At 40.6% G+C, this 15,021-nt stretch overlaps 1 protein-coding gene across 1 annotated transcript in view; it reads left to right on the forward strand.

Annotated features, from left to right (window-relative positions):
* The window catches only part of arhgap39 (Rho GTPase activating protein 39), a 103,527-nt gene that overhangs the window by 26,389 nt on the left and 62,117 nt on the right, over positions 1-15,021 (forward strand). The window contains exon 2 of the mRNA XM_028026746.1: positions 12,105-12,521. Within this exon, the coding sequence (XP_027882547.1) occupies positions 12,105-12,521 (417 nt within the window). The remainder of the gene's footprint in view (positions 1-12,104; positions 12,522-15,021) is intronic.

Here is a 15,021-nt window from a genome sequence, read left to right on the forward strand (position 1 = left end):
GTCTCTCGGCTGGCCTGGGAACGCCTTGGGATTCCCCCGGAAGAGCTGGAAGAAGTGGCCAGGGAGAGGGAAGTCTGGGCCTCCCTTCTGAAGCTGCTACCCCCGCAACCCGACCCCGGATAAGCGAAAGAAGATGGATGGATGGATGGATGGCAACCCCTCACTTTTTTTAGCAGGAAACTCCAGGATGCCGAAAAAAATTATAGCACTTTTGATAGGGAACTGCTTACCCTTTTTCTGGCAACACCCCATTTCCACTTCATGCACATACAGTGCAGCCAGGGCTGAGCTGAAGAAGGGAATCAAGAAGGCCAAACACCACTACAAAAGGAAGGTGGAGGATCATTTTTCTAACTCCAACCCCCGACGTATGTGGCAAGGCCTTCTGATTCTCACAGACTACAAGAACCCCAATACCACCCCCGCTTCTACTGATGTCTCCTTCCTCAACGAACTTAACAACTTCTATGCTCGTTTTGAGAGAGGGAATACCACAACTGCAACCAAAGCAGCTACCACCCCAGGCCAACAGCCACTGACTTTCCTCCCCACTGACGTAGGAGCGGCTCTGAGCAGGATTAAATCCCACAAGGCTGCGGGTCCTGATGGCATACCTGGACGTGTCCTCAGAACGTGCTCTGGGGAGCTGGGAGGAGTGCTGATGGACATCTTCAACCTGTCCCTGGCCCGCGCTGTAGTACCGACCTGCTTCAAGTCTACCTCCATCATCCCAATCCCAAAGAATCCCAACCCAACCAGACTCAATGACTACCGCCCGGTAGCCCTTACCCCCATCATTACCAAGTGCTTGGAACGGCTGATCCTAGCACACCTCAGATCCTGTCTCCCCCCCCACACTAGACCCCCACCAATTTGCATACAGGCAGAACAGGAGCACAGAGGATGCAGTCTCTATAGCACTGCACTCTGTCCTTTCTCACCTGGACAGTAAGAACACTTATGCCAGACTGCTGTTCTTAGATTTTAGTTCAGCATTCAACACTATCATCCCATCACAACTCATTACCAAACTCACAGACCTCGGCATCAGTCCACTCATGTGTAACTGGCTGCTCGACTTCCTGACCAGTCGACCTCAACATGTCCGGCTGGACAACCACTTCCCATCCACCATCATCATAAACACCGGAGTGCCACAAAGGCTGTGTGATGAGTCCCTTCCTCTACTCCCTCTTCACCTACGACTGCAGACCTGTTCATGGCTCTAACGCCATCATCAAGTTCGCAGACGACACCACGGTGATCGGCCTCATCAGAGATAATGACGAGGCCGTTTACAGGTATGAGGTAGACCGTCTGGCTGAGTGGTGCGACAAAAACAACCTGCAGCTGAACACTGAGAAGACCAAGGAGCTTATCGTGGGCTTCAGGAGGAACGCTGACCTACATCCACCCATCCACATTAAGGGGACAGTGGTGGAGCGTGTGGACACCTTTAAGTTCCTGGGAGTCCACATCTCTGAGGACCTGACTTGGATGACCAGGTGCTCCAAACTCATTAAGAAGGCGCATCAGCTCTTTTCCCTCCTGCCCTCTGGGAGGCGTTACAGAAGCCTACGGACCAGAAGCACCAGGCACCAGAACAGCTTCTTTCCCACAGGTGTCACGCTTTTGAACGCCTCCTGACATAAAACATAAACTATAAGGACAGTACTCCCCTATCCTCTCATACAACAATAACACATGGACTATCCTCACACACACACACACACACACACACATCACAGACTGTTTTTTTGTTCACACACACATACTGTACAACCTGTAAATTTTATCTGCCATTATTTGTCTTGTATTATATTATATACATATATATCCATTCCCTAACATTCTTGTATATTCTGTATAATCTGTGCATATAGCTCCCATATTTATATTTATATTTATACACAATATCTATATCTCTTTGCTATAACCCCTTATAGTCCATACATACATAGTCTTGTACATCTGTAAATAAATATTTATATCTCGTAGAGCACTTCTGGATAGATGCAAACTACATCTCGTTGCTTGTACTTGTGACAGTGCAATGACAATAAAGTTGAATTCTATTCTACTCTATTCTATGTTGGAGGGCAGGGACTTTACTGCTTTTGTTGACCACAAGCCTCTCACTTTTGCTATGGCAAATGTTTCTGAACCATGGTCGGCTCGGCAACAACGGCATTTGTCTGCCATTTCAGAGTTCACCACTGACATTCAGCATGTGGCTGGCAAGAATAATCTGGTGGCTAACTGTCTGTCCAGAGCAAAGGTTGCTTCTGTGCATTTAGGTGTGGACTACCTTGCCATGGCCACAGACCAACTGACCGACCAGGATATTCTGGCCTTTAAAGCGGCTGAATCCAGTTTGCATTTAGAGGAGGTCTCCTTTCATGAGTGTGGCGCAACCCTTCTTTACGTTGTCTCGACTGGCAAACCTCGGCCTTTTATCGCTACTAGTTGGCGTCGGCGGGTTTTTGATGCAGCTCATCAGTAAATAAATGGTAATAAGTATCATCAGTTCCATCAAAGATAAAATAAGGATAAAAATGAAATTTTCTATTACATTGGAAATGTATTGTTTGCTGCTGATCATGATGTATCTAAAGCAAATATTAATTTTACATGTACTTATAAATTATGAGAAGCTTCTCCAGGAGCACTGCCAAAATTATTTGACGGCACACAATCAGGCCAGTACCGGTCCCCATTCTTAGACGAGAAAGACTCACCTGGTGTAAATGTAATTTTTAGCTACTGGAATCACACCTAAGAGAAATGAATTCAATCAAAGTATGTCATAAATATGTGTGTATGTATTCCATGTTAAGTACGGGTACATCGATTGCAGTTTTCTTGGTGATCGTCAATTGGGGATCTTTAGCCTTACCTGACAATTCAGATTTTGGTTGATAGCATTTTTTTTCTTGGATATGTCGTTAAATATTACAAGAAAGTCACTGAGCTGGCAACAGTGGGGTGACTATTGTTAAAGCAGAAGTGAAGACATAAGCTGGTGGCCAATTTGTCAGTCAAACCTCTGACGAAAGAGCAGAAGAGGATAGTGGGTGATTTACTTTTAAATCTTTGCTGAGGTAAATAAGATTTGGGATAAGATTGGCTTCATGTGTAAGTATCAGCCGACCACCAATCTCTCAAAATTCAGAAAATTGGTGCAGATACATCGGCTGGCCAATAAATGTATCCTATATGATTCGTTCATATAGGATATAATGTAAACAGCACTGTGACAGAGATGCAACAAGTTTATAGGAGGTGTGCATCTGACTGCCGTCTGCAGAAATTCACATTGTTAGCGGAAATAGAGGGCCCAAGAACCAAATTTTGCTTAGGGCCGCACGGAGGCCTGGGTCAGCCCTGTAAATCAGGTTTCATCAGCTGACTATCTTTCTGGGTTGGAACGGGCCCCCAGTGTACTGTTGCTGTCAAGGGAATTGACTGACACTCAAAGAATTCAGGATGTCTGTCCCCCTCTTGGCCTTCACGGCTGAATTTAAGCAAAACAAAAAAACTTTCTTGCTAAAAATTTGTAACACAACAAAATTTCTACCAACTTCATCCAAGGTTGAGACCGTGGCGCCGGACAACCACCCTAAAAATAAAGCCAGCACTCCGATGGTTAAAACAAAACATATTCTTATGTTAGAATGGCCCAAAGTCCAAACCCAAGAATCTGTGAATCTGAAAACTACTTTTCACAAACACTCTCGATCTAATCTGACTGAGCTTCAGCTGTTTTGCAAAGAAGAATGAGCAAAAATTTCAATCACTAGATGTGCAAAGATAATGGAGATAAACCCTAAAGACTAGCAGCTTGAATTACAGCAAAAGGTGTTTCCACAAAGTTTTGACTAAAGGGGGCTGAACACTACTGCACACTGCACTTGTCAGATTTTATTTGTAAAGATGTTTTAAATCATATATAGATACTGTATATGCACGCACACAGAATGCAAAAATTCTGCGATTTTTAAGAAAAAAATCAAAATTGGTAAAGCTAAATGAAAAATAAATACTTCGCAGTACAAAACACAGGATGAAAATAGAAATAAAAATTTGCAAAGGAGAATGAGCAAAAATTTCAGTCACTAGATGTGACTGAAACTTTTTAATAAAATTATCTTATCGTTATATTATTCTTCCATGATGATAGGTGAGGCTTTGCCTCACCTGCCTCCCCTGACAGTATGTCACTTATATACTGTATATACAGTATATATAATACATATATATATGTATTATATACGTAGATATACAGTACAGACCAAATATTTTGGACACACCTTTTAATTCAATGAGTTTCCTTTATTTTCATGACTATTGACATTGTAGATTCACACTGACGGCATCAAAACTATGAATAACACATGTGGAAATATGCACTAAACAAAAAAGTGTAAAACAACTGAAAATACCCTTTATATTCTAGTTTCTTCAAAGTAGCAACCTTTTGCTGTGATTACTGCTTTGCACACACTCTGCATTTTCTTGATGAGCTTCAAGAGGTCGTCACCTGAAATGGTTTTCACTTCATAGGTCAACCTGCCCTGTCAGGTTAATAAGTGGGATTTCTTGCCTTATAAATAGTCATGAAAATAGAGAAAACCCATTGAATTAGAAAGGTGTGTCCAAACTTTTGGTCTGTACTGTAAATATATATATTTTTTTTACTTCACAACTGTTTATCACTTTGTGTTTTGTCTTTCACATCAAATTTCAACAAAATATATTAATGTTTTTGGTTGTTCTGTGACAAAATAAGAAAAAACTTAAGGTATGAATACCTTTGAAAGCCCCCGTATCTTCAAAGATGCCCAGTGTTTCACAAAGGAGGAGGAAGTGCTTCCTGCTCAGCTGACTCCAGTGTTACATCCTGGGCTGTTGTCCACAAATCCTCGCCCTTCCCCTCCAGCGGGGATTAATGGCATCTGCGTGCTGCTTCAGGGTCTGAAGCAGTTTTAGATTACAATAATTTTCATTCAACCAATAAGTTTGTTTCTGCCTGGAAATGAGGCAGGAATAAAAAGATAATAAAAACAATGTAATGTAACAATGTAGAATCTTTTTATTTACGGTTTTGTTATGTTGTAATAAAATAAATTTTTACCCTTCTTAATAAACAGTTGTTCTTATGACTAAAGAGCAGCTTTTCACATGTTTCCTCTAAGTATCTCAATGATTTTGAGCTCTAAGCCTTAGAGGTTGGAAGGTCTCCTTACCATCACCCTAATCTTTAACTGCCTGAGATTCAAGGCAGGGCTCTGGCTGGGTCACTCCAAAATAATATTACTTCTAGTCAGAAGACACCTGTTGACCAAGTGGCTTTATTAAATGAGATGATGTACAGACTTTTGTTTGGGTTTATTAAAACATAGAAATTTTAGATGTAGATAGCATTGGAAGTAAAACTTAACCTTAAATTCTTCTGAGCACCTCTCCCAAAACAGCTGTTGACAGCTTTAGCTTTGTGTTTTGACTTGTTTTATTAGTTATTGCTTAAAATGTTTCGTTTAGGTTAAAAAAACAATAAAGTTGAATTGTGATTATCTGATGTTTTATTCTTGTGAGGTGGATTTTATTAACTGTAACCTATGTCTTTGTTTAGTTTATAGTTTCTGATAACAGTTAATGACATTCAGAGCTTTATTGCAGGACATTTTATTCACTCCATACTGAACTCTGTCTAGGTGTGTTTACACCAGTCCTGCTTAGTCCACTTTAATCAAACTCTAGTTTGTTTGTCTAGAAAGTCCGATTCATTTGGGGAAGTGTTAATTTCCAAATCAAACTCAAACAAAAACAAACTACGCTCCACCTACAAGCCTAGGCCTTGATTCAGTTGAAGTGAACTCTGGTGGGGTTTAAATGCATCAATCAAATGAAGTGGACAGCACAAGGCATTCTGGATAAATGCAACTAACACAAATGTACTAGTGGGAGAAATGGCTCATGGTGTTCCTATAACCACTGAAATCTGATGCCATTCTATTTTTGTTTACATTTGCAAAGAAGGAAATTGCATTCAGTATTTTCTTCAGAGATTTTTGTGTTGTTCAGTAGTTCTTGGTACAGCGTCCCACAAACGAGGAGATGAACAGGCCTTTCAAAGGGTTTGGTTGCAATGTGAAAGAGAACTGCAGCAGCTGAAAATATAACAAATCTGGCAATTTTGTTCCCCAGACCAACCGAGTCTTCCAGACTATCAAGTGGAAAACACCCTAGGTCTCTGCTCATCAGTTTTCTGACATTATCTTTTATTTTTATGTTGTGATTGTTGTGAAGCACTTTGGTCAGTTGAGACTGTTGTAAACTGTGCTATAAATAATTCAACTTTGACCTGACTTTTATTGTTTTTTATATCAGATTATTTTTCTTTACTTGGACACAGCTTGGCAGCGTTATTTACTGAGTTACATAATTATGATAGTAGGGGATTGATTTTTAAAAGATTTTTTTTTAATTTCCTATCCTATGTCCTATACCCATAATCCCATACCTCTAAGGCAAGGGGGTCAAACTCCAGTCCTCAAGGGCTGCTGTCCTGCAACTTTTAGATGTACCTCTGCTGCACCACCTGAATGGAATAATTAGGTCATCAAGACTCTGGAGAACTGATCTACACAAGGAGGAGGTCATTAAGCCATTTCATTCCAGTGTTTTGTACTTGTGGCACATCTAAAAACTGCAGGACAGGGGCCCTTGAGAACTGGAGTTTGACACCTGTGCTCTAAGGCCTGTACCAAAAAAATGCTTGCAGCTCAGGTGAAAGTCTTATCTAGACTCTCAAATGAATTTTTCTTGTGCTCAATGTAAGTGAATCACATTAAACATGAGATTCTGGGTCCTACTCTGCTGGTCTAAGGACAACATAGTCCTCTGAACCTCTTCAACATTAGCTGTGTTGAAATTGTCTACAACGTGGCTCTGCTCCTGGATGAAAAAAAACAAATGGTGAAGAAGTTGCCATAAAGAGATAAGGTCATTCACATTACTGTGTGTTTGAATATTCTTATAGACTCGTTTAGCAGAGATTCCATCATCTGTCAGTGGCCTCTGGAGCTACACTGTCAATACAGCTAAAGTCAGAGTGGATCATGACATCTCACTCAGTGAATTAAGCGTCTGAGCCACAGTGGTAATCATTCGTTGTCCAATAGGAATCAGTTCTTGTATTTAGATCTCTGCCAATCTGGCATGTTCCCAATAAGAATGAAGATGTTGCTTGTCTTTGGAGACAGGGATCTGTCTGATTTATGGGGTGACTGTGGTTTATTGGGTAGAGTAGTCATCTTGTGATTGGAGGGTTGTAGGTTTTATTCCGGCTTCCTCCTGCCGCATGTCAATGTGCCCCCGGGCAAGGCACTTAACCCCGAACTGCCTACCCATCTGTGTATTGGTGTATAAATGTGTATGCATTCCTGAGTTTGAATGAGGGTTGAAAAGAGGGTTTCAAAGCACCATGGGCTGCTTGCATCCTAAAGGGGAAATATGTGTCTAATGCAAACAAGTGGGAGCAACCAAAAGTAAATCAGATGGGACAGGAACGTCCTAATTTCCCTGCAGCTTCCAGAGGGTTGTGGTGTGTAGACAACCCTCGTGCTAACTGAGGGTTAGCACAGGGGTCACTAGAAATGATGTTCACAAATTACTCTGCAGTAAAAACTGTTGTGTATATTGATGTATCAATACCAGTTATCTTCACTATCCAACCATCCAATCTGCTTGTAAGCGACTCTGAGATTATAACAAACACTAGGTCGTGTTGTAAAGGAGGATGTGAAAATCATTGTCTGCTTTTTAAACTAGCTGTGTGCAGCTCGTATGCAGAGAAGAATGTAAATAGGCTGAACTCTACATTTATTTAATGTAAGCCTGTTTCATGGTTCAACAGACCACAAAAGGAACAGATTGAATACAAAAAACTGCATGCCTGTGAAAAAAGTACATTTTTGCAACCAAAATGTCTATTTAAGTACTCTTAAATGTATTTACATGCATTTGCACCAGCCCTGTTTAGTCCACTTTAATTGAACTCTAGTTTTTGTCTAGAAAGTCTGGTTTGTTTGGGAAGGCGTGAATACGAAATCAAACGCCGATGCAGACCAAAAAAGTGAACTCTGGTCCGTCCACAGACCTAGGTTCTTGATTCAATATACGTGAATCCTTGCACTGTTTGAATGAACATGTGGATGCAGATGGCCTTCCGCTCAAAAAACAGGAAGTAGACTACAGCGCAAGGCATTCTGGGTAAATACAACCAAAACAAACGAGAAGGACCACGCTGCAGCAAACAGAAAGGGGTCGGGACGGACCACTGTCAGTCTCATACCTTATTTGGAAATGGGACCATTGCACTCCGGAAATGAAGGGGCGCCATTTCCTACATTATTCGCGTTTTTATTTTCTTTTGAAATCTGTGATATATCTTCACCTTTAGGAAGGATTTTCACTCTCAGCATGTATTTGAACTTCTCTCTTCTATTTACTTAAGCGTAGCTCACAGTTTTTAACAAATTCTGTAGCTTTCTGTGTACTTCTAAATCTGCTCCATAGTTGCATCTTTCCGGGCCTGATACTGCCTCTAGTGGTGTAACAAAAGAATAAGGAGATGAAAAACAATAAAAATATCGTTTACAATGTATACATAAGAAATTTAATTGATCAAAAGTCAATAACAAACAAATGAATTAGGTACAGAAGAATAACAACCCATGTCGTTGTTATTGTAAACAGATACAAGCAAAAATTCACATTTTTGTTTTTACGGTGCCATGTATATTATTCTGAGAGACTTTTTGTTGGTTGAGTCTTATATATAGAAAAAAATAAGATGAAACTATTTAGTCTATCAACGTGGTAATTTTCCTTCGACTCTAAAACGATAAAATCACATTCATAGAATCACATCATCAACAATTTGTGAATAGAGCAAAACACTTAGCAATCTATAGGTACAGTAAATGTTATCATTTAGACTGGTTAAGAATAATAATTGCACTGCCAATAAATGACTTCTAATACATTTTCTTAGTTACCAGAGGAACAGAATAACACCTTCATGAGCTCAGAGGTTAAAACTGATGAATAAAGAGGATGGATGCTATCTGCTAAAATATTTCGTGCCATCTTTCATGTTCTTTAAGCAAACAGTTGAGACAGAGTTGTTTTTGGTTTCACTACTATTTACCTGCTGTTATACCTGCCATCGAAAGTTTTCTTAAAAGATTGTCTGTTAGTCTGTAGCTCATGTGACCAAACCAGCTGAGGAGATGAAAAGTTAAAACTTGAGTTAAAATGTTATTTTAACTTGAGTTGAGTTAAAACTGTTAAATTTTAACATTTTAACTCAACAACCTCTACCTAACTAGAGGTTGTACACAAGCTCTAGTTGGGTAACCCCAAGATCACTAGGTCTTCTTAAAAGATAGAGTCTCTGAGAACAGTTCTTAAAGACACAGTGTTTTCAGCAAAGTTGAGCTGACTGTCCAGGAACGACACAGGGAATTTAAAATTTGCCACAGTTTCAACAGGTTGGCCATCAAGTGGAGTCACTTTCAGTTTTTTTTTTATCTCATTTACTTAGCTCTACATTCTTAAGAAAATGAAAAGGTATGTTCTTTTGTGAGGGAATTTATATTTTACGGTTCCAGTAATGCCAGAATTAATAATAGATAATAAAGACTTTGTGGTATTCTGATTTAGTAATATAATTATATTAGTTGTGTTACCACCCCCACGCCACTAGAGGCAGTATCAGGCCCGAAAAGATGCAACTAAGGAGCAGATTTAGAAGTTCACAGAAAGCTACAGAATTTGTTAAAAACTGTGAGCTGCACTGAAGTAAATAAAAGAGAGAAGTTCAAATACATGCTGAGAGTGAAAATCCTTCCTAAAGGTGAAGATATATCACAGATTTCAAAAGAAAATAAAAATGGGGGACCGCAGATACTGTAGGAAATAGCGCCTCCTTCACTTCCGGTGTGTGCATTGGTCCCATTTCTAAATAAGGTATGAGACTGACAGTGGTCCGTCCCGACCCTTTCTGTTTGCTGCAGCGAGGTGGACTTGAAACAAACGCACAACAAAAAAAGAGAAATCCTCCAATTAAAATCTCACGTTACTCCATTTTTTTTGCATTTTGTAAAGAAGGAAGTTGCACTAAGTGCCTTCTTAAGATGATTTTGTTTCTTCAGTAGTTCTTGGTGCTGCTCCCCCAAAGGTGAGGAGGTGAACAGGTTTTTTTGACAGTGTAGTGTGAAAGCAAACCGCAGCAGCTGAAAGTGTAATGTTGCAATTTTGGTCATCAGTTGAACTGAGTCTACCGGACCAGCAAGTGTGAAATCACCCTTACGGTGTCTTGGTAAAGGGAACACTTGTGAAATTTGTTAAAATGGCTGAATATCAGTGGATTTGTTAGTGAAGATGGTATATAGCACAAATAGAAATATTCAGGTTTGCCTTATAAGAAACACTTTTAGGTTGATTATTTCTTTGAGGATGATTCTAATGAAGCTCCAAACCTCTATCAAATTATAGTATGGTATATACAGTATGCTAACATGATCTCTGAAGATTTTACTTCATAAAGTGATGGAGGAAAAAAAATTAATAAAGTAAAAACTGAGGCTTTAATAAACAGGTGAGGTCTTCAGGAAGAACAATTTGGACAAATTTGGTCCAAATTGTGATTTGTATCTTCTCATTTACAGCATATTTCATTTGTAAATCATTACTGGTGTTCATCCATTTTCTTACAGCCTTGTCCCTAGTGGGGTCAGAGGGGTGCTGGTGACTATCTCCAGCGAACGTTTCGGGTGAGAGGCGGGGTACAGCTTGGACAGGTCGCCAGTCTGTCACAGGGCAAAACAGAGACAGACAGGACACACAACCATGCACACACACACTCACACCTAGAGAGAATTTAGAGAGACCAATTAACTTGACAGTCATGTTTTTGGACTGTGGGAGGAAGCCGGGGTACCCGGAGAGAACCCACCATGCACAGGGAGAAGATGCAAACTCCATGCAGAAAGACTAAGGGGCTGGGAATCGAACCCAAGACCTTCTTGCTGTAAGGCAACAGCTCTACCAACTGCGCCACTGTGCAGCCTTACTGGTGTTCAATAAATCTAAAATAAAGAAATTTAGATTTTTTTTCAGAGCAGCAACAAACAAAACTAGTGACCACAAGTATCTGCTATGTTGACCTAGGCCATCTCCAGTTTTTTACCAACCACAATGGGACCCACAAGGCATGATATTCCTGTTTCAGATCATGCATTGTGTCACCTGCACTTACTTCTACTTCTTAATTATTAGGGCTAATAGAATGAGGCCATACTCACCAACTGTTGCACTATCAGCCAATCACAGTCAGTACAAATGGCATTGCTGATGACTGAGAATGGAAGCTTAAATGCTTATTTATGGACTATTACTTATTTTAGAAAATACTGTTGTCTACCAGATACAAATATATTTTCTTGAGAACAAAATGCAAAAGTAAGAAAAAATTTGTAAGTCAAGTTTGTGGTAGAGATTTATGTTGGGTTATGTCCTCCTAAAACTTTGGTGTAAAGCGTAATGACATGCAGTTGGAATCCATGAAGTCTAAGCTTTAATTTGATGAGTATTTTGTCTGTTTACTGCAAAATTTCATGACTTCGCAGTTAGTGGGTCGACATGGAGAAGATTTATGAAGATTGATATTATTAATAATTAATTCATGTATGTTGTGTTCAGGGGAGCCATGTCAATTTGAGAGCCATGTTGTAGCCATGGCTCTCAAATTGAATGTGATATGAAACATCACTGTTTTGCCTGGTGGTTAGTGTTTTGTTTTGCTTCTGATCATTCCCAAATGAAAAACTTGAGGGTTGAAAGGGTTCTGTACAAAATGTCAGAGTTTTCACATTTGGAAGCAAGTTTTTGGTAAAGCTCTGAAATCAAATTTATTTAAGGTTCAAATGGCAGCAAAATTAGATAAAGTCTTGTTTCCTCAACAAAAATCTGTTTTAGATGGAGATGACACTCTAGTTTTGTCTGCTAAGAATTCTTCATGAATTCTCCTTCTGCAGGTTGGAGTGGGTGGAGATCATTGAACCCCGCACCAGGGAGCGCATGTATGCCAACCTACTGACAGGCGAGTGTGTGTGGGACCCCCCACAGGGAGTTTGCATCAAGCGTACTGGTGAAAATCAGTGGTGGGAACTATTTGACCCCAACACTTCTCGCTTCTACTACTACAATGCCTCCACCCAGCGAACAGTGTGGCACAGGCCTCAAGGATGTGACATCATCCCATTAGCCAAGCTTCAGACCCTGAAGCAGCACACAGATGCCATTAATCCCCGCTCTACTGCTGGAGGAGAAGGGAGAGGATCTGCGGACAACAGCCCAGGACGTAACAGTGGGGTCAGCCGAGAAGGAAGCACTTCCTCCTCCCTGGACCAAGAGCTTTGTGAAAAGCAGAGCAGCCAAGATGAGGTAGAGAGGTAAGGCTGTGTGTTAGGAACTCTGCTAAATAGGAAACAATACAATATCTGTAACTCAGATGAGCCCTTCTCCCTTGTTTCTCTGTGAGACTCTGCTCATCTCATTCTTCCTGGTTTTCCTCACAGACTCGAACAGAAACACCAGGCTGCTGTTCTTCAGTGTTCTGGGTTCTGCTTCTTATACTATCATATTGGCATTTTAAAGCCATGCAGCCCTGAATGTTGGTAACATCATTCATAGAGCCAGCATCAACTTCTTGAATCATTTGGGCCAAACCTAGACTTATACTTATTTTATTGTCATTGCACAAAGACACAATAGAGATATTGGCAAACTGTTTTTTACACAGCACATGTCTCTCTGTCTCACACACACGCACACTCTCAAACAGCCCCATCTATTAGATGTTACTGTTCTTTATATGCACATTTTCATGTTTATAATAAAGAAACCTATGGGCAAATTCACAGTTATGGGGCTGCAGAGTTTTGTCTGGGACACTTGTGCACACTGCTGATCGGGTTAACAATCAGATCACATAACAGTGTGATCTGTTATGTGATCTGATTTTTTCAGCGTTATATGCATTCTTCTCTGTGCTTTGCACGTAAGTCTTAATCTCTTATTCAGAGCTTTTGAATTCTTTTACATTATCGGCTCCTTTAATACCTCTGAGGCATGAAGATCACATCTACCAACAGTCCTGCCACTGAGCCAGTACTGACTCCACTGGAAGCCATGCAAAATCTGATCCACCTGATGTAAATAAATTAACTTCCATCACTGAAGGAGTATATGCCACCTACAATTCTCAAGAAGCAAAGCAATGCCTAGGATGAATGATTTTTGATGTTTTCATAAGTTACAAGCTGAAGCTGAACTCTGTTCACTTCACATTAGATTGAGCTTTATCAACAGTTAAAGTTCCTTTTCCTTGAAAATGTTTCCCTCCTCAGTGAGTTACCGTCTTCCTCGGCATCCTGTCAGCTCTATCCTTTGCCCTCAGTATCTAATCTTTATGTCCTGTCAGCTGTTGCTGTGTGCAGTTACTGGTGGATGTTAGGTACTGGGGTCACATTGTCCTGTAAATGGATATTCCACTCGTAATACATTAAACACAAGATGGAAGCACCAGCCAGTTCAAGTCTATCATTTTATTTATTTTTATTTATTTTTAACTGATTGGACAAGAATAGACAATTAGAGTCAAGGAGAACTAGACATACTGCATAACGACCTGATCCTGACCATGGAAACAAAGTGATACAACCTGAATCCAGCCCTGCATGGACAGTATGTAGGGCCAGATTACACCTGGAGCTTTTGCCACATCTCCCGGCATAATTCTTTAATATTCCCCCGACCCATCCACAACATTCTGATCTCTGGCTCTACAGCATAGTAAACAAGATAGACTAGAATAGAATAGAATTCAACTTTATTGTCATTGCATATATCACAAGTACAAAGCAACAAAATGCAGTTTGCATCGATCCAGAAGTGCTTATCAAGAAAATAAAAATTTATTACAAATGTACATTGAAGTTTTTTTCTTTTTTAAAAAAATATGCTAAAACTGTAAGCATACGTATATACAGGCTATGAGTGTACAGACCATGAACAGGAGTAGATTATCTATATAGTATATACAGATGTGACTAACAGCTAAAAGTGCAGGTAAATAAGTGGTATATCAGTCCATGTCACCACGTGTGTATATGAGAATACAGCCATCGTTGTTATTTAGGTCTCAGGAGGTCAAGAGTGTGACAGCTGTGGGAAAGAAACTGTTCCAGTACCTGATGGCCCTAGTCCGTAGGCTCCTATAGCGCCTCCCAGAGGGCAGAAAAGTGAAGAGTCTGTGTGCTGGGTGACTGGAGTCTTTCATGATTTTCCCACCCCGTTTTAGACACCGCTTCCTGTAGATGTTCTCTATGGCAGGAAGTGGTGCTCTGATGATGCACTGGGTGGCTGCAACACCTTCCGGTCCGAGGCAGAGCAGCTCCAGTAATAAACTGGGATGCGGTTGGTCAGGATGTTCTCAATGGTGCAGTGGTAAAAGTTCACCAGGATGTCTGAGGATAGTCGGTTCTTCCTCAGAGTCCTCAGAAAGAAGAGGTGCTGGTGAGCCTTCTTGACCAGCTTGGAGCAGCTGGTCGTCCAGGTGAGATCCTTGAAGATGTGGACACCCATGAACTTGAAGCTGTTCACACTCTCCACCACTGTTCCCTTGATGTAAATGGGTGAATGTGGGTCAGCGGTCCTCCTAAAGTCTACAATGAGCTCCATGGTTTTTTCAGGTTGTTGGTTAAGCACCACTCAGCCAGACCATCCACCTCCTCCCTGTAGTTGACCAAGTTGTCTCATCATTGTTTTTGATGAGACCAATCATTGTGGTGTCATCTGCAAACGTAATGATGGTATTGGAACCTTGGACAGGTTTGCAGTCATGGGTGAGTAGGGAATAAAAGAAAGGACTCATCACACAGCCTTGTGGTA

The sequence above is a fragment of the Xiphophorus couchianus genome, chromosome 9 (genome assembly GCF_001444195.1).
Source record: "Xiphophorus couchianus chromosome 9, X_couchianus-1.0, whole genome shotgun sequence".
In the NCBI taxonomy this organism is placed as follows: domain Eukaryota; kingdom Metazoa; phylum Chordata; class Actinopteri; order Cyprinodontiformes; family Poeciliidae; genus Xiphophorus; species Xiphophorus couchianus.